The 20,989-nt window shown below is 46.0% G+C and overlaps 1 protein-coding gene across 1 annotated transcript in view; it reads left to right on the top strand.

The window, feature by feature from the left end:
• Positions 1-20,989, top strand: part of LOC129697252 (venom phosphodiesterase 2-like) — a 133,031-nt gene that overhangs the window by 83,881 nt on the left and 28,161 nt on the right. Inside the window, exons 10-16 of the mRNA XM_055635606.1 lie at positions 5,704-5,776; positions 8,005-8,113; positions 12,831-12,962; positions 15,734-15,765; positions 17,050-17,177; positions 18,599-18,665; positions 18,791-18,878. Of these exons, the coding sequence (XP_055491581.1) occupies positions 5,704-5,776; positions 8,005-8,113; positions 12,831-12,962; positions 15,734-15,765; positions 17,050-17,177; positions 18,599-18,665; positions 18,791-18,878 (629 nt within the window). The remainder of the gene's footprint in view (positions 1-5,703; positions 5,777-8,004; positions 8,114-12,830; positions 12,963-15,733; positions 15,766-17,049; positions 17,178-18,598; positions 18,666-18,790; positions 18,879-20,989) is intronic.

Below are 20,989 nucleotides of genomic sequence, written 5' to 3'. Positions count from 1 at the left end.
TTGCATGCAGTAGCATTGTCAAATGTTTTCTGAAAAGTCTTGAAAAATGGCACACGTTTCTCTATAGTCTCTCACAAACCTGTTTGGATTCCAGAGAATAATTAGGAAAATGTGCACACAGTGGCAATCCCATTGTATTTCCCAATACTGAAATGATTCAATATTTTGTTATCACTTTGGCATTCTGTCCCCCCTCCCACCATCCTTGAAAACTTTGGGCCAAGATGGGATAAAGTTCCACAAAGCACCCTTGCAAGAAGAAAGAAACAAATTGAGTGTGTGTGAATGTGCAAGATGTTGGTAGATTTTCTTAACTGAATACAGGTCTCTTCAGTCATGTTCTCACTTATGACCACATTTGCACAAAGGCATCCTTGCATTAGGATATGGGAGTGAGAAGCAAGGTTATCCACTTCCACTTCTCCAGTTGTTCTCCACTTGCATCCTTAACTGACCAGCACACAAGGCACCGATACAACTTGACAATCTACAACCTACTTGCACCCCGGTTCAAAAACACACGATGCAGTGCTTGTCATCAGCGGTCGCTCGAAACGAGTATAACTGACCACTGCTCTCCATGGTGTAGTCTACTTGTGGGTCTGCAGATGTCTGTAGAGGCCGATCAGCGATCCACACACCTTGGTGCAACGTGGGCAGTGGAGGCTGGCGGTGGTTGATAGTCGTCGAGCCCCCTTCTCTCTCTCCTTACGTTGCTGTCGTTTTGTCTCTGCGACACGGCGTAGTTCCGTTTCATGACGTGCAGCTCCTTCCTGCACGGATTTCCTCCAGGAGCGCCTGTCTAGTGCAATTTGCTCCCAGTTGCTCGATGTCATCTGGAATTTCTTCAAACTGGTCTTGATGTTGTACATGTTTTATAAAGGCTAGAATATAATAGTAAAACATTGAATTGAAGAAGGTTCCTGACCCAAAACTGCCTATCCATTCCCTCCACAGATGCAGCCTGACCCACTCATTGTCTGCAATTCCTTGTGTCTCCACCTAGAATACACCTACTTTTGCCTTTCAATTTTGAATGTGGAATTAATGAGCCATTAATCCTGATATTGTTGATGTGCTGAGCCATATTTAATGAGGGCATACATCTGTTATTATTCGGTAGAGATTAATAAATATAGTATCCTTCTTTTGACTAAGCTGCTTTGAGGTAGGAATATAGTGTGTAGTTCCTATATCTAAGTAATATTTGTAGTTTTATTTGGATATAGGCCATATCCTGAACTGTGAACTGAAATAATATTAAAAAAAAGAAAGGCAAGGAATTGGCAAGGAAAAGGCAATTGTATTCCTACCCTCCTTCTGAATGACGACCTTTTTGTTCAATGATAAAATGTCCTTGAATTGGCAGTACAGGTGCACAACCTTTTATCCGAAGATCCAAATAACGAAAACCTCCGAATAGCGACATTTTTTCAGTCCTTGAAAAAAGGTCCTTGAAAACGTTCACGGAGGGCGGCCCGCAGAGGTGACAGCGGAACCTCCGGTCGGTCCTCGAAGAAATGGGAACTAAATCCCCATCCATAAAAGAGAAGGTGAGGGTATATTGCGCGGGAGGGTTAATAATTGACAATATGCTGCTGAGTTAAAAAAGTTCCCACGGTAGACTCACGATACACAGTGTATCGTGAGTCTTGCGTGGGAACTTTTTTAACTCAGCGGGCAGGGAGCTGCAGATTGTCGCTCCCTTCAGTTTCACCCCACCTACACCCCTCTGCTTCCCGGCCATGTGTGTGACCCCTTCCCTCCCCTCTCCAGCTCCCCGCCCATTGCACCGGCGTGGGGGCTTTGCACTGTCTTCACGTCGGCAATGCCAGTCACCGGAGACGTCAGGACCAACGGGACACCGACCCCCAGGCCCACTGCAAGCACGGAGATCCCAGAGACCCACAGCCAGCAGCAGCCCAGCCCCGTTCCAACTCCAGAGGAAAACTGCAAACTGGCCGGAGACGCCGCGACCAGCAGAAGCCGCTCCCCGATGGGCCGCTACGGCGACAAGTGGCAGTTCGCCCACAGCCCGAGCTGTGCCCCCTCATCGGGACACCGACCCCCAGGCCCACTGCAAGCACGGAGATCCCAGATCAGCAACTCCAGCCCAGCCCCGCTCCAACTCCAGAGGGGCAGAAACTGATGGTGCGCAAGGTGCGTCTTGTTCTTGAGGCTCGGGCTGTGGGCGAACTGCCGCTTGTCGCCGTAGCGGCCCATCCGGGAGCAGATTCCTCTGGAGGTGGGGGGGAGGGGGAGGGGGGTATTGTGCTGTTTGATCGCCCCCTGCTATCCCAGGGACAGGGAGACAGGACGTTCACCGAGGGTGGCCCGCAGAGGTGACAGCGGAACCTCCGGTCAGTCCTCGACGAAAGGGGAACTAAATCCCCATTCATAAAAGAGAAGGTGAGGGTACATTGACCGGGAGAGTAGGAATCCCAAGACAAAGTTGAGTGAGCGTTCACCGAGGGTGGCCCGCAGAGGTGACAGCGGAACCTCGGGTCGGTCCTGGAAGAAAGGGGAACTAAAAAGAGAAGTGGAGGGTATATTGCGCGGGAGGGTATATCGCCTACCTGGAAGAAACCAGACATTTTTTCCAGGATGTCGTCTGCACACCAAAGCTCACGTTTGGCGCCTCTGCTGCACACGGATATAAGAGTGTGAAAATGTCGCCTTAGGCCGCCTTAGGGCATGTAGCCCTGCTAGGGTGACATGAGTGCGGGAGGTGATTCAATGCTGCGGTCACATTTACAAATTCAGGAACTCATTCAACACACTGCATTTCATACAGACATTTATTCTGCAAGAAAAAAACTACACTGAAGACTCAAACTCGCGACCGAGTAACTGCCGGGATCAAGGCGCAAACTCGCGACCTTGCGGATATGAGCCGGGCACTCTACCACTGAGCCAGCCATTAAAATCTACGCTAAAAAAATTCCATTCCGAAGACCGACAAATTCCAAATTACGAAAAGTATCTGGTCCCAAGGCTGTCGGATAAAAGGTTGTGCACCTGTACTTATTTTTCAAATCTTTGTGCCTCTCAATGATTATTCATTGTGAAAGTTAGGTTCTTCACAAAGCAGCTCACTGGTCAATATCTTCTTCGAAATCTATATTACTAAAAGTCTGATCTTGACCACTTCTTGTTTTTCTGTTTCATGATTTTAGAAAAAACACTGCCACTTATGGCTGAGATTTTTGGCCATCTTACTCAGTCCCCCTCTGCTGCGCAGGACAAGAGGAATTTCCCCATTGATTAAAGATAAAAGAGTTATTAATGTTTAAAAAATGTTGAGATTCTCTGCTGGCCCTGCTGGTGGGAGGGGGAGGGACTATAAAACCAGAAGTGTTGTGCCTCAGTCAGTCTCTGCAAGATGGGGGAAGTGAGAGGGTCACGTCTCTCAGTCTGAGCTGTGAATAACACTGAACACATGTCTACTAAACTGTGAATGTGGTTTTACTGACCTTGAGTGCCCTTAATGTGGTTTGAAAATGAAAATGTGGTTGGTTTGAAGTAAAAGCACTGCAAATGGTTGGTGGGGGTTTGGGGTGAACCAAAAGCACCGCAAATAGTTGGTGGGGGTGTGGGTTGAAGCAAAAGAGCTGCAAATGGTTGGAAGTCTAAACTTGACAACTTACGGCTGTGATTTTTGGCCATCTTACTCAGTCCCCTTCTGCTTATCAGGTGCAGAGGATTCTTCCCATCAATGAAAAATAAAAGTGTTATTAGTGTATAAAAATGTTAAGAATCACTCTCCTGTCAATCATGCCATGAAGGCCACACCTTTTCCGGTAGGAGGGAGGAGGGATTATAAAACCCGGAAGTGTGGGTGTGGCTCAGTGTCTGCATGATGGGGGAGGGAGAGGTCACGACTCTGTCTGTGAATCAACTGAACACACTGAATGTCTACTGAACTGTGAGTGTGGTGTTTTGTGTGGTTTTATGGTGGTTTCACCCTGCTTGAAATGATAGGAAACTGCATTTGAATGTGGTGGCCTTGCATCCTGCATGAAATGGTATGAAACTGCATTTGAATTTGGTGGCCTTGTACCCTGCTTGAAGTGGTATGAAACTGCACTTTAATTTGGAGGACTTGCATCCTGCTTGAAGTGGTATGAAGCTGCACTTGAATTTGGGCACACTGCTTGAAGTGTTATGAAACTGCACTTGAATTTGGGGGCCTTGCACCCTGCATGAAATGGTTGGAAAATGGATTTGAATTTGGTGGCCTTGCACCCTGCTTGAAATGGAATTTCAAGGAATAGCCGTGAGTCAACTGCCAGCCCACCAGCCGTAAGTGAGCTGCCAACACATCAGACTTGAGGGACTGAGTTGCCACCCCAAGAATCCATTTGGCCCACAATGTCCATACTAGCCTTCTGGAGACCAGTCCCTTCAGCCCACAACACACATACCAGCGCTCCAGAAAGCCCCCCTCCACTGACCACCAATATTGGAATTGGTGGAGAGGTGGAATATTGCGTTGGGGGACCAGCTCTCCCTTGTAAACATGGGACCCAACAGGTCCTACTTTGTCTAGGAAGAGCTAAATTTAACATTCCTTTTTAAGAGATCTCCTGCAAGCATGCTTTTTAAATGTCGCCTAATCCTTCTCTCAATAGATGCTGAGTTTCTTCAGCACTTTTTGTCTACCTTTGATTTTTCCAGAATCTGCAGTTCTTCAAACTTTTTAATTTACTGTTCAGTTTCTTGGTTCCCATAAGATATGGGATGAATGGCAGCCTTTTGTGCACATGTTAACCATTCAGCCAGATTGCTTCATAATCGTTTATTTAATTCATTTTATGTGACTTTAGCAAAGGTGAACGTCAATGTTTATTCCTGAAATAGAACTGCGTAAAATATATTCAGAATTAATTGGATTGTTTCTGCTTCAGTAACTACCGATAGAAAATATTGCTTGTAAAGTATTCCTTCTAACTTCCCATCTTCATTCTGGTCATGGTGAATTAGTGTCTCTGGCTCTTCAAGCTTTCAAGGTCAGTTTATTGTCACATGTACCAATTAAGGTACAGTGAAATTCAGATTACCATCTGACAGGCTGGACAGGCTCTTGGTCCAACCAATGGCGACAGTCACATACGGGTTATTTTCACAAAACTCTGCAACTCTCCATTTGATCAATGTGCTCCATTGCTGGGGTAAATCTTTCATTTCATTGAAGCTTCATTGCATTCATTCTATAAAATCCCACTTGTAATGTGCGGCACGTATACACTAGTACACTGCTAATACTATGCATAGTCAATGTTTTGTTTAATTTGATCATCTCCACATATTTAACATGACAGTAATAAAAAAACAATTCATGCTGACTTTGTTTCCATCTACCTTTAAAAAGATTTCCCAATCTGCTCCCAGGTCAAAGCTGCTTGTGAAATTGTACCTTATCTACTGCGTCAACCATCAAGATCATTTTTCATCTACTAAATTATTATGCAAACTAATAATCTCAATTGATTCTTTGATTGCATGTCCCCTTTCAGAGGCTGCCAATTTTAATTTTGTTCCTGTCTATCAGCAAAGCTAATTGCAAGTAGTTGTTAACGTTATCCTCATTGACTCTGTGATTTTGTGATTACTCATAGTTTTCAATATCAGCGTTTTTCACAATTTCTCAACAATAAAGAATTGGCCCATTATTGCCCTTTGAAAATTGATTTGTTGTTTCAGACCTGATTTCTACGCCCTCTATTTGGAAGAACCAGATTCTACAGGGCATAAAAGTGGACCTAATGACAAGAATGTAAGTGACCTTTCATTCTCTGTTTCTGGTAGATGGAAATTAATATACATATTGTATTTCAATTCTACTCATGAATCCTGGTTCCTCTTACTGGGCACTTTGTTCAGCGTCTACAGCAGATTCAATATTAGTTTTTTTTTAGTTACAGACATTCACACACACAGCACATCGAGCACGCAATTTGCACTTAGGTTAGAGATACAGCACGGAAACAGGCCCTTCTGCCCACCGAGTCCGCGCAGACCAGCGATTCCTGCATATTAACACTATCCTACACACACTAGGGACAATATTTTTTACATTTACCAAGCCAATTTACCTACAAACCTGTACGTCTTTGGAGTGTGGGAGGAAACTGAAGATCTCAGAGAAAACCCACGTGGTCACAGAGAGAACGTACAAACTCCGTACAGACAGCGCCCATGGTCGGGATCGAACCGGGTCTCTGGAGCTGCAAGCGCTGTGAGGTAGCAAATCTACCGCTGCGCCACGTGATCGCCCTTTTTACTGCAATCCTTTATCGGGGATCCACACTATCTGGGTAAGTCCCTCGTCTTGCTGTTACCATTGGGCAGGAGGTTCAGAAGCTTGAAGTCCCACACCACCAGGTTCAGGAACAGCTGCTTTCATACAACTATCAGCTTCTTGAACTGGTCTGCATAACCCTAATTCTGCCTTGTCATACTACAGACCGCATCATGAACAAAACATGAACTTTTTCTGAATTCAGTATTTTTGCAATAATGTAGGTTTTTTGGTATGGTCCTTTTCATTTCAATGTCTTGTAGAATTTGTGGTTCATATGTAATAAGTTGCGTGTTGTCCGAGTCTGTGGAAATGATGCAGTATTGTACTTCCGGTGGCGCTGGTGCCAGCAGCCTCCACCTACAGCCCGGTATCTTTTTGTTTTTTTGTTTATTTAGTTATGTAAAAGTGTGTTTTTTTGTGTTTTTTTGGTGTTTTTATGTGGGGGAAGAGGGCACGGTGTGGGGGATACCATCCTTCAACCGCTTCCTGGTGAGGACGCCACTCTTATTCGAGTCGCGTCCTCGCACCCCCCCCTCCCCCCACAGCGGCCTACCTACCTGGATTGGCGCGGCCTTTCCTGCCGGGATCGACCGGAGCTCCAGCAGCGGCGGGACAGCGCTGGAACATCGCGGGGCTGGTGATGCCTTACCGGGGGTCGCCATCTGGAGCCCGGAGTGCTGGACCTGCTGCACCGACATCATGGAGCTGCGGTTTGCGGAGCTCCCAACGCGGGCGGCGCTGATGGACAGCGCAGGGTCCTGCGACTCTGCCCGGCTCGGCCTGCGGACTCAGGAGCTGCAGACTCCGGCAGCGGGAGGCGGCTGATCAGGAGGTCCGGGCCGCTGAGGAGGAGGATGCTCACCGTCGGGGTTCGGCGTCGGCGTTCCACCAGCCCGGCGTGAGGGCCTGAACATCGGGCCACCCGGGGCGGCGACTGCGGGTGCTCGGAAGGCCCCGACCACGGATGAACACGGAGGGGAGGCTGGCTGGACTATGGTGCCATCCTCACCTTGGTGCCATTTATGTTATGTTGTGTCGTGGACTTTCTGTGTTTGTGCTTTTTTTTAAATTCAATTTCAATTTTATTTTTAATATGTTTTATTATTTATTTATTTATTATTTATTTATTTTTTTGTGATTTTTTTTTTATGATATTGCCTGTAAGGGAAATTCATTTCGTTGTCTCAAATTGAGACAATGACAATAAATTTGAATACAATACAATACAATACAAAGTTACAATCAGGTTTTTCATTATACCTGTACCTCACTGTACATCTTCATGACCTTAAACGCGACTTGATTTGCTGAGAAGTGAAATCATACAGATGTCGGAAGTTGTCTAAAAGAGCTCAGAAACTACGATTTTTAATTTTCTACAACTTCAAATTAGTTCTCTTCAAGTCAAAATAATGTGGCCCTCTCAAGATGTTTTTTAAATGTTTGTGTATAACATTGGGCTCACACTCTGTAGAATAGGTCCCTGTTACTGACGTTATTGTGGCCATTGTTTCCCAAGGTATATTAGCCTTCCTCATCCCAGGTGCCCAGGTAATGTGGTGCCAGGTATTTTTTGTGTGCCTGGCTGAGATGAGATTTTCTTTGATATGCAGCAGAGATGGGGTAAGTATACTTGTGATAGTATGCAGTTTGAACTTGTTATTTATTGCGTTCTTTACTCCTCTGCTCTTAATATCTAGCTAGGAAATGCGCTGGAGAGAGTGGACGCAATGGTGGCGATGTTAGTGGATGGGCTTAAACAAAGAAACCTGCATCAATGTGTCAACCTTATTGTGATATCAGACCACGGTAGGATTTTGTGATTGGAAACGCACAATTTGCAAAAAATGACCAATAGTCTTTTACACTGCGTCCCCCAATGTCCATGTTCCTATTTCTAACTCGTCAAAATTCGGTTTTGTTATCTCTGTTCCTATATTTCACTAATAATGCTTCTTGGCAGAGTCTTACCTGGAGCTAAATCTTTCATTATGTGGTTTCCACTGTCAGTAGGAGCAGGGCTGGAGACAGAGATTAAAATGATATATTCTTGCAATCTCCCTCGTCCACTGTGATAATTCCCTTCCATCACCACCATCTTCCTCGGACCAGCAGACATCTGGCAGGTCGTGAAGCAGAAGCAATAGCAGTAATCTGGAACCTGCAACCATAAAAAGCTGTTGTGGTCGTATTGATTGGAAATTTCAAACATGTTTGTTGGATTTCTGTATCTGGGGCTAAATGATTCAAATTGACTAGGATTTAATTTTTAATCCTAGATCCAGCTTTGAAGGGCTAACAGACAACCTTCAGTTCCTAAAATTATAGCAAGGTCCCTACAGGAATGTAGAGACCTCATGGAATGGAATGAGCTAGAAAAGCAGCTCAAAAGATCTGGTGTACAGTGTCCTCCATAATGTTTGGGACAAAGACCCATCATTTATTTATTTGCCTCTGTACTCCACAAATTCACACATGGTTATAGGGCACGTTGTCAGATTTTAATAAAGGCCATTTTTATACATTTTGGTTTCACCATGTACAAATTACAGCAGTGTTTATACATAGTTTTCCCATTTCAGGGCACCATGATGTTTGGGACACAGCAATGTCATGTAAATGAAAGTAGTCATGTTTAGTATTTTGTTGCATATCTTTTGCATGCAATGACTGCTTGAATTCTGTGATTCATAGACATCACCAGTTGCTGGGTGTCTTCCCTGGTGATGCTCTGCCAGGCCTGTATTGCAGCCATCTTTAGCATATGCTTGTTTTGGGGGCTAGGCCCCTTCAGTTTTCTCTTCAGCAGATAAAAGGCATGCTCAATTGGTCAATTGGGTTCAGATCAGGTGATTGACTTGGCCACTCAAGAATTGACTTTGTTAACTTTGCAAAACTCCTTTATTGATGTTTGGGATCATTGTCTTGCTGTTGAATGAACTGCTGGCCAATGAGTTTTAAGGCATTTGTTTGAACAGGCTAAGAACCACTGGTGTAAACACAGCTGTAATTTCTACATGGTGAAACCAAAATGTATAAAAATACCCTTTAATAAAATCTGGCAACGTGCACTTTAACCACATGTGATTTTTTTTCTATTACAAATCTCAAATTGTGGAGTACAGAGGCAAATAAATAAATGATGGGTCTTTGTCCCAAACATTATGGAGGGCACTGTGTATAATAGCTCCTGTTGCAAGTTGACACTAAATTAATTTCAAGTTTCTACCCCTGCTTTTCATCTGATTGCTAACTTACAACGTGGGAAGCTCTGCTAGATGCCAAAGATGTGTTTTTGGTGGTGTAGGTGTCTCAAGATCACTGTAGCTTCACAGTGCCAGAGATCCGGATTCAATCCTGGCTATGGGTGCTGTCTGTGTGGAGTTTGTATTCTCCCTGTGACCGTGTGGCTTTTCTCCGGTTGCTCCAGTTTTCTCCCACGTTCCAAAGACGTGCAGATTTGTAGGCCAATTGGCTTCTGTAAATTTCCCTTTGTGCATTGGTTGCATAGTTGTAAAAGTGATCGTTGGTCGGCGTGGGCTGAAGAGGGTGTTTCCATTCGCTATCTCTAAACTAACCTAAAGTGCCTGGCCCCTTTATTCCTCTACATTCTATTGGGGGGCACAAAGTAAGTGTAAGCTGATCGTCTGGTTCTGATAATCAAGAGGAATAAAGACACAAATTAATTGAAGATAGGGTCAAAGATTTTTCTGTCCACGTGCTAGTGTTTTGGGAGCTACTGAAGGTGACTGAGCAAAGGGATGGATATATGGGATGAGACGTGCAAGTTTTCTGGGATGGAATCGGAAAGACTTGAAGACAGGTTCTTAACTTTAAAGAGAGTGCTCCATTCCTACAAGACTATTTCAAGTTTTGAAAACCATATTACAGTTTTTGGGGACACATTCTAGACTCATTGTATAAGAGTGAGAAGGCCAGTTGTCCACAATATAGTGAATTACCTGGACAGCTACTGTGTATTCAGAACAAGATGACCCAGATGTGGAATATAAAGTGCAGCTGAGGTTATATATTTAAGATCCACACAAAAATCAAGCAAAAACGTGATTTATTTGATTGTGATGTCTCTTGCAACAAGATATCCTGCAATAGTCTGTGTCCAGTTTTTCTACATTGAATTTGACATTGTGAGGAAAGGTGTGACTTTTTTCCTGGTTGAAATGAATTGCCTTTCCTGAAAGTTATTACTTTATTAGTTACTAGACCAAGTGCAGACCCGTTGGGTCTGTTCCCCCAACGTACAGTTGTGGGGGGGGAGGGGAAGGGGGAGGCGGCATGCAGCGTCACACACACTAACTATCCCCCCGCACTCGCGCTAATTACCCCCTTGATATTATATTAATATTATTAATTTGCTCCTTTTACCCCATAACCACCCTATCTACTGACACATCGCCCCCAACTTGCAGGCACGTGTAGAGGGGCGGGGTGGGGGTAGGTAGAGAGTGGCGGCAGAGAGAGAAGGGGCAGAGGCAGAGAGAGAGACAGAGACACAGAGAAAGGGGCAAGAGGGATAGGGGGGTGGAGAGGAGGATAAGTGGGAGGGTGGGTGAGGAGAGAGAGAGGGTGAGAGTGAGGGGAGAGAGAGGGGATGTTGAGATGGGGTGAGGTGGGGAGCAGGGAGGGGGAGGGAGGGGGGAAGGGTGGAAGGAAGAGGGTAGGGGGGTGTGGAGGGGAGGGGGTTTAGGGGAGGGAGGGTGGGGAGGGGATGGAGGGGAGAGAGGGGGAGGGGGGAGAGAGAGAGGGGGGGAGAGAGAGGGTGTGCTGAGGGAAGGGGAGAGGTGGGAAGCAGGGAGGGTGGAGGGAAGGGGGTAGGGGGGTGTGTGGAGGGGAGGGGGTTTAGGGGAGGGTGGGGGAGGGGATGGGGGTGGGGGAGAAAAAGAGGGGGGGGGGGGAGGAAAGGAGAGGAAAGGGGAGGAGAAGAGAGGGGAGGAGAGGAGAGGGGAGGAGAGGGGGGAGAGCAGAGGGGGGAGGAGAGGAGGGGTGAGGTGGGGAGAGGGTGGAAGAGAGGAGGGGGGGAGAGGAGGGGAGGGAGAGAATGGGGGGGGGGGGGGGGGGGGGTGAGAGGAAATTGGACTCATTGGACTCCCCCTGCCCCCTCTGGAGGACATTTACCAATCCAGGTGCCGCAGCAGGACCTGTAATATCGTGAAAGACATTACACATCCTTGTCACCACCTTTTCACACTGCTGCCCTCAGGAAAAAGGTACAGGTCGCTAAAGTCACGCACTGCCAGACTCAAGAACAACTTTTACCCATCAGCAATCTTGGAACTGAACTCTGTCTCGGGAGCGGGTTATGGGGAAGGGGTGGGGGGGGGGGGTGGGAGACAGTGTTAATTTATGTAAATGTGAATCCATGGGTGGGTTTGGGGAGGGAGGGAGTGTAAAATGTATGTATGTGAATGTTTGAAGTTCTTTTAAATGGAGAGACAGTAATCTTGTTGTATGTGGCACATGCAATGACAATAATGCATTCTGATTCTGATAAAAGGGGGGGAGAACCTAAAAAACATTTTAGAACCAAAAAAGACACATACTGCAAGCATTGTAGAACCAAAAGAGACACTTTTTGCAAACATTTTAGAACCAATAAACACTTTTTGCAAACATTTTAGAACCAATAGACACATTCTGCCAGCGTTTTAGAACCACTAAGGACACTTACATTTGAGTAGACATGTGTTCAGTGTTATTCACAGCTCAGAGAAACGTGACCCTCTGCCTTCCTCCAGCTTGCAGACACTGATTGAGGCACACCACTTCCTGGTTTTAAAGTCCCTCCCCCCTGCCGCCAGCAGGGGCAGCAGAGAGAATGGGGAATTTTGTAAAATCATTAATATCTCTGTCATTTTGCATCGACGGGAAAAATCCTCGGCACACATATGGCGGAAGGGGGCTCTGAGCAAGGTGGCCAAAAATGATGGCCGTAGGTGGCGGCGTTCTCTCGGAAATCGCAGCACAGATGGCCAAAGCCGGTCAAGAACAGACTTTTAGTATTATAGATTACCTGTCATTTCAATTTGTGTCCTCTAATCTGTTGGCTCCCTCTTTAATGCAACAATTTAGATTTATTTATTTGACCGGGTGTTATTAAATGCATTACTCACAGTTAAATAATTGGCACCATCATTTTTTCCCACTACTGCTCATTTTTTTCTAGCGTTTTTTCCTCTATTGCCCATCACTGTCCTTTCCAGTATTCTAAAGAATGGCTCAGGAGAGAATTGAGGAACACTGTGGTATCAAGTTAATACTTATTATCTGGTTTAAATACATTGGAGAAATACTATATTGTACATCATAATGCAGTTGCTGAAAATTAGAGGTAAAACATTTGGTCAATCAAATGGCATCTGGAGCCAGTGCAATGCTATTGAAATGTCATCAACCCACAGTGTTTATATTCCCAAACACTGCCTTAGTTTTCCATCTTTTTCTGTTAATGTTTTTTATCCATGTTTTTTATATTCACTGTGGTTTGCTGATTTAATATCTTTTTTAGGAATGGAGGAAATAGACTGTTCAAAGATTGCATATCTGAAAGATTACTTGGACACGACCGAGAACATTTATATAAGGACTGGCCCAGCTCCTCGGATAAGGAGCAAAATCGTTCCTGAAGATTATTTCACATGTAGGTAAACAAAAACAAAAATTTAGATCTGTAGGGATTAATATGAATATTTTTTTGCTATATAAAGCAGCATGAGTTGCCCAGCAGTTTTAGGGGGGAAATAAATTAAAATGTAAAATTGCTATCCATAAAAATAATTGATACAGCAGTGATGCAATGGTAGGTTTCAGATGGCAATGTCAACTCCTGCACAGTCTGTGTTTTTATTTTATTTTTTAAAAGATGTGAGGTGAACAGACGTCCGAGAATTTTAAGTCCACTTAATATAATGAACTGCAGATACTGGAATCTTAACATAAATACAGGTGCACAACCTTTTATCCGAAAGCCTTGGGACCAGACACTTTTCGTAATTCAGAATTTGTCGGTCTTCGGAATGGAAATTTTTTAGCGTAGATTTTAATGGCTGGCTCAGTGGTAGAGTGTTCGGCTCATATCCGCAAGGTCGCGAGTTTGCGCCTTGATCCCGGCAGTTACTCGGTCGCGAGTTTGAGTCTTCAATGTCGTTTTTTCTTGCAGAATAAATGTTTGTGTGAAATGCAGTGTAGGAGAGGTGTACTGACTGTGTGGGCAGAACTTTGGAAGTGATTGCCCACCAGTCTAAAAAGCCGCTGTGTCTCCCTGTCCCTGGGATAGCAGGGTGCGATCAAACAGCACAATACCCCCCTCCCCCTCCAACTCCAGAGGAATCTGCTCCCCGATGGGCCGCTACGGCGACAAGTGGCAATTTGCCCACAGCCCGAGCTGCGCCACCCCAAGAACACCTTGCACACCATCAGCTTCTGCCCCTACGTGTTCCTCTGGAGTTGGAGCGGGGCTGGGCTGGAGTTGCTGCTGGCTGTGGGTCTCTGGGATCTCCGTGCTTGCAGTGGGCCTGGGGGTCGCTGTCCCGTTGGTCCTGACGTCTCCGGCCACCCCCCTGGACTGGAGCTGAGACTGGGAACTGTACCGCCCTTGCCCCCTCCCTCTGCAACTGCAAACAACCCCACTCTCCTGCAAGGGCGGTACAGTTCCCGGAGGATAGCAGGTGGCCGGAGACGTCAGGACCAACAGGAACCCGCTCCCCGATGGGCCCCTACGACGCCCCGAGCTGCGCCCCGTCATCCGCAACCCAGGTTCCTCTGTAGTTGGAGCGGGGCTGGGCTGCTGTTGGCTGTGGGTCTCTGGGTTCTCCGTGCTTGCGGTGGGCCTGGTGGTCGACGTCCAATTGGTCCTGACGTCTCCGGTGACTGCACTGGCCTGCTGCCATCGCCGACGTGAAGACAGTGCAAAGCCCCCACGCCGGTGCAATGAGCGGGGAGCTGGAGAGGGGAGGGATGGGGTCACACACATGGCCGGGGAGCAGAGGGATGTAGGTGGGGCGAAACTGAAGGGAGCGACAATCTGCTGCTGCCTGCACGCTGAGTTAAAAAGTTCACACGCAAGACTCACGATACACTGTGTATCGTGTCTACCGTGGGAACTTTTTAACTCAGCGGGCAGGTAGCAGCATATTGTCAATTATTAACCCTCCCGCGCAATATACCCTCGCCTTCTCTTTTATGGATGGGGATTTAGTTCCCCTTTCTTCGAGGACCGACCGGAGGTTCCGCTGTCACCTCTGCGGGCCGCCCTCGGTGAACATCCTATCTCCCTGTCCCTGGAATAGTAGGGAGCGATCAAACAGCACAATACCCCCCTCCCCCTCCAACTCCAGAGGAATCCGCTCCCCGATGGGCCGCTATGGCGACAAATGGCAGTTCGCCCACAGCCCGAGCTGCGCGACCCCAAGAACAAGACGTATCCCTTGCACACCATCAGCTTCTGCCCATACGGGGAGCGTGTTCCTCTGGAGTTGGAACGGGGCTGGGCTGGAGTTGCTGATCTGGGATCTCCGTGCTTGCAGTGGGCCTGGGGGCCGGTGTTCCGTTGGTCCTGACATCTCTGGTGACTGGCACTGTGCTGCTAGCATCGCGACGTGAAGACAGTACAAAGCCCCCGCGCCGGTGCAATGAGCGGGGAGCTGGAGAGGGGAGGGAAGGGGTCACACACATGGCCGGGAAGCAGAGGGGTGTAGGTGGGGTGAAACTGAAGGGAGCGACAATCTACTGCTGCCTGCAAGCTGAGTTAAAAAGTTCCCACGCAAGACTCACGACACACTGTGTATCGTGAGTCTACCGTGGGAACTTTTTAACTCAGCTGGCAGGTAGCAGCATATTGTCAATTATTAACCGTCCCGCGCAATATACCCTCACCTTCTCTTTTATGAATGGGGATTTAGTTCCCCTTTCTTCGAGGACCGACCGGAGGTTCCGCTGTCACCTCTGCGGGCCGCCCTCGGTGAACGTTTTCAAGGACCTTTCTTCAAGGACCGAAAAAATGTCGCTATTCGGAGGTTTTCGTTATTTGGATCTTCGGATAAAAGGTTGTGCACCTGTACAATGTGTTGCCGTAACTCAGCGAGTCAGGCAGCATTTCTGGAGAACATGGATAGGTGGTGACTTTTGTATCAGCGAGCTTAATACAGACCTGAAATGTTCACGTCCTCCAGAGATGCTGCCTGACCCACTGAGTTACTCCAGGACTTTGTGTTCCACTTAGTATCTTGCCTGATAATGGTGAGATTCGGAGGCTCTTTTGCATCTGAACCAATTTTTGAACATTGGTCTCAGACTATAGCCAATCCTTTTGGAAGGGAAGCTGTGAGAATCATGAGCGGGGGAATGGGTTTCTTATGGGAAAAGTTGATCCTTTTTACATGACTATCTTTACTTTTGTATTTTTCATTTCAGTTGATTCAGAAGGAATTGTGGAAAAGCTTGCTGTAAGTGGATTCCTCATTGTACTAACATGCATGATGGATTTTGAAAGAAACCACATAAAAATTCTAAGACAGGTTCTGAATGCCTAACTTATCGACATGCCTAAATACAAATGAGTTCCAATAATATTAAATTTAAAAGTATGATGTACAACATACATTTGTTCCTTCGAATAAGGGAACTAGTTTTAGACAATAGGTGCAGGAGTAGGCCATTTGGCCCTTCGAGCCAGCACCGCCATTCAATGTGATTATGGCTGATCATTCAATGTGATTATGGCTGATCATCCACAATCGGAGCCTTCTCTCCATATGATTCTTAGCTCTCTTCACCACTATCCATAAGAGCTCTATCTAAACTTCTCTCTTGAAATCCCTTCCAGACACCTATCCTCCACTGCCTCTGAGGCAGAGTCCCTCCAACTCCTCCCTCTCACCATCTCTCTCTCCATCTTCCCTTATGCCCTAACTCTCTCAGAAAGCATCAGAGAACCGGCCTCCAATGCCCTCTGAGGCAGAGAATTCCACAGACTCACAACTCTCTGTGTGAAAATTGTTTTCCTCATCTCTGTTCTAAATGGCTTCCACTTATTCTTAAACTATGGCCCCTGGTTCTGGAGTCCCCCAACATCGGGAACATGTTTCCTGCCTCTAGCGTGTCCAAACCCTTAATAATCTTATATGTTTCCATAAGATCCCCTCTCATCCTAAATTCCGGAGTATACAAGCCCAGCCGCTCCAATCTATCAATATAAGACAGTTCCGCCATCCCGGGAATTAACCTTGTGAACCTACACTGCACTCCCTCAATAGCAAGAATGTCCTTCCTCGAGTTTGGAGACCAAAACTGCACACGCTACTCCAGGTGTGGTCTCACTAGGGCCCTGTACAACTGCTGAAGGACCTCTTTGCTCCGATATGCAACTCCTCTTGTTATGAAGGCCAACATGCCATTCCCTTTCTTCACTGCCTGCTGTATCTGCATGCTTGTGCTGTACCTGCATGCTTTCCACTATTTCTCTCACTTTCCACTATTAGTAATTGCTCTTTCTTTGTCAGCCTAATATATTTTGATGCCATTTATTACAATCCTGTGGGGGTATAGTTACCATAGAGTGATTTTTGTGCAAAAATTATTTTTGAAGGTCTTTAAGAAGAGAACCTGTTTGTTACCTGTTACAGTTAAAGTCAAATCAAAAGCTGCTGTTTGAAATGTGAAAGAAAACATTGTTACAGCCTGTATAACAATTTTGGAAAGAAGATAATATGCAATCTTTGTCCCGTTAGTGTAGATCTTCAGATCAGCACTTCATACCCTACCTGAAGCATCACTTGCCAAAGCGTTTGCACTATGCCAGCAGCAGAAGAATTGAAGACCTTAACTTGTATATGGACCCACAATGGCAGGCTAGTCTGTAAGTTCAACTAAAATTAAAAGTAGCTGTTAGAACTGTGAAAGAAAAACAAAAAATTGCTCGACAGTCTAGTGGCATATGTTGAGAGTCAATGAGCTAATCAAATAGCATTGAACCATCGCTGAGAGATGGAGGGAAAATTCCCTCCACAAACACCTACAGAATGCTTTTAGCATTTTTAACCTTAAGTTTAGTTTTGTTGTTAACTTAATTTACACGTGGATAATTATTTACAGAGGTGTTATATTTGGAAGGTTCAGAAGTAAGCAGGTTGTAATGCCATAAGTATTGGTGCAGCCAACCTCTGATCCCTGCATGGCAACAATACATTTACAGATCTGCTTACATTAACTAATAATCACACAATCACAATCACAATAATAAATTATTAGCCAAGTATGTTTTGCAACATACTAGGAATTTCATTTGCCAAGTCAGTCATACAAATAAAAAGTAACGGAACACACAATATACATTTTAGCATAAACATCCACCAGTGATTCCTCCAATTCCTCCACATTCCTCACTGTGATAGAAGGTGAAAAAAAGTTCAGATCCCTTCACTTCTTTGCTCTCCCGCTGTCGGGTGCCTCGAGCCCTCCGTGAATGGGATGATCTTGACTCCCGTAGCCGGCAGCGTTTGGGCCATGCGCACCGGGGCGATCAGCTCCTGCGTTGGAATGTCAGCTCCCCCGCGCTGCCAATCGAACCCCGCGTCGGGACTGGTCAAGCCTCTGCGTCGTTGGAGCTCCCGACTAGCCTCTCCTGAGACTGCGAGCTCGTGATGGTAAATTGGAGTGATCCCTGGCAAGGGATCGACTTCGATGTTAAGTCCCTGCCCCGTGGTGGAGCTCAAAGTCAGTCCGAGGAGGCCTCCAGCTCCATCGATGGTAGGCCGCAGAGCAACTGGAGATGCGATCCGGGAAAAAAAAAAATCGCATCTCCGGCAATTTTTCATACCGTAACTCGGTCAAATCCTCTTCACAAATATTCAATAGTTTGGTATATTTTTCTTTCTGGTTCATTTAGTCTAAGTACCCATTTAGGAAATTTGCTGGTGACTTTATTTTGGTGGTTTGAAGGCAAACTCTATTACTGTCCTTCCTTTATCAGTAACCTAAGCGGTAACTAAATGGAGTTTCACCTTTTTAAACATGCACTGCATTAGCAAGAGCAGTACATCCCATGCAACTCATGGCTTTTTTTTTCAATGGGAAAGCGATAAAGATAAGCACATAGTCCGTCATTTGAATGCATCCTTCCCAAGTCACCGCATCTTCATTTCATTGAGGGGGTTTATTTTTCTACTCACGTTTGTGCTTTTTAGCTTTTGTCAATGCATTGCACAAAATAAATGTATATTCTGGTCACACGGCATTCTGCATTGCTAATATGTCACTCATTGTGCCACCTTTTCTTAGGAAATTTCCATTTAAATATTGCACGGGTGGATTTCATGGTTCTGATAATCAGTACAAGAACATGCAGGTGAGGTGCAGGAGGATTTGTCTTATTCCGTTATGAGGGCGATCGATGTCCATGTGTTGCTTTACGCTGACCCCATTTCCAGAAGAACTAACTGTAGCTCTGTCTCCTTTCTTTGACAATGGCAGACCATCTTTGTCGGCCATGGACCTGGATTTAAAGCCAGGACTGAAGTTCAACCCTTTTCAAATGTTGAAGTCTACAATCTCTTGTGTGGTAAGAACATGGTTATTATTGCTCAGACATGAAAGACTTTGAGATGAAGATTGGTATCAAATGCATTAATGACATTCCCAATTCTAGACTCCATATTTATGAACGTGTTGAAATGGAAGTCAATGCATTAGATATGTTTTTTTAAGAAGGAGCATAATAAAGTAACGCTAAGTAGAACATAGAACAGAACAGCACAGGACCAGACCCTTCGGCCCTCAATGTCTGTGTTGCCAAGTTAAACAAATACAATCTGCCTGCATGTGATCCATCCCCTTCCATTCCATACATATTTATGTGCCTATCTAAAGACCTCATCAATCCTATTATCGTATCTATTTCACAATTTCCCATGGCACTGTGTTCCAGGGATCCACTTTAAACTTCACACCTCACGCATTAAAACTATGCCCTCTGGTCTTTAACAATTCCACCATGGGTAAAAGGGTCTGAGCTGTCTACCCTATCTATGCCTCATAATTTTATATACACCTATCAGGTCAATTCTCGGCCTCCACCATTCCAGAGAAAACAATCCAAGTTTGTCCAACCTATTTGTATTGTGCATTACTGTGGTTCCTTTCTTCATAGTTCCTTTGCCTGTGCTCATCTTGCTGCTCTATAATACTGTCGGGGCTGAAATGTGAATGGCTGCTGACATCCAGTGGAAGAGAACTCCAATGGTGTTGACGGCCAAACTGAAGCAGTTCTGAGCCTGAAATGCCAGCTTCCGCAGCACTCCCCCGGTATTTATGGCAGCGGCTTGCACTGGGTATTGATCAGGCAGAGGGAGGAAGAGAACAGTGTATTTGTGCTGTGTTGGAGGAGCCACTGAATCCCAGGGAAAGCATCTCCCGATGCTAAGTCCGTAGAGAGTGCATTGCCTGACTGTAGCACATCTACCTGTGGCACAACTGGTAAAGCTGCTGCCTCACCACACCAGAGACTGGGGTTTGACGTTGACCTCGGCTGCTCTCTTGCACGTTCTCCCTGTGTCCTCATGCGTTTCCTCCGGATGCTCTGGTTTCCTCCCTCGTCCCAAAGACGTGTGGGCTTGTAGGTTAATTGGTCTCTGTAAATTGTTCCCCAGCATGAAGGAAGTAGATGAGAAAGTGGGATAACATAAAACTAGTGTGAACAGGTGATCAATGGTCGGTGTGAGCTAAAGGGCCTGTTTCCATGCTGTCTTTCAATTAATCAAGGATTTGATGGTTGGAGGCTGGTATCCAGAGCCAGAATGTCTGACTTGGCACCAAGATGCTCAGACTTTCGATGGGAGTTGCTCACACCATATCATGGCTGGATCCTGAGAAACCTGGTCACCGGTTCCAAAGCGGAAAGAATCTGGCTGCTAATATTATTTGATGCCATATTTTGTATTCCCCTGAGCCCTTTGACTGTGAGCCCTGTCTTCAGTCCATCAAGTGTTTTAACATCCTGACGAGCAGCTTTTGGTACTCCAATATAAGCTGTGCAAGAATGCACAGTGGCTCAGTGGTAGAGCTACTGCCTCACAGCATCAGAGACCTGGATGTGATCCTGACTATGGGTGCTGTCCAGAGTTTGTACATTCTCCCTTGTTTTTTCCGGGTGCTCCGGTTTCCTCTCACACTCCAAAGACGTACTGGTTTGTAGGATAATTGGCTTTGTTAAAATTGTAAATTCCCCTACCGTGTAGGATCGTGTTAGTTTACAAGGTGATCATTGGTTGGTGTGGGCTGAAGGGGCATGTTTCCACGCTGTAACTCTGAAGTCTAAAGCATCTTGACACCTAAGATGGCGTTTGCCAGCGGTGACTTTTTGCTAACAGCCAAACAGAAGAAGAAGATTACTTACAGCAACGAGCAACTTACCTGGATAGGAAACATGGCAGAAATTGGCGCCGTAACGGACAAGCTGAAAGTACTAGCGATTTTGCGATTTCCCGCAACTGCGGGAGCCTCCGAATGCAAGCGTTCCCTGGACCGCTCGAGAGAACCCGATCGGACTGGGAATCAAAGAGACTACCTGGAATCACCTCCGGAACCAACGAGCAGGATTTCCCAGGAGCAACGGAGCTGCAGCTGCCGTCTGGAAGGAAATCCCCAATCCGAACGGAACTGGAGCTGCCGTCT

This window comes from Leucoraja erinacea, chromosome 5, assembly GCF_028641065.1.
Source record: "Leucoraja erinacea ecotype New England chromosome 5, Leri_hhj_1, whole genome shotgun sequence".
Taxonomy (NCBI): domain Eukaryota; kingdom Metazoa; phylum Chordata; class Chondrichthyes; order Rajiformes; family Rajidae; genus Leucoraja; species Leucoraja erinaceus.
The sequence above is the reverse complement of the archived record's forward strand: the minus strand, read 5'-3'. Positions and strand labels throughout refer to the sequence as shown.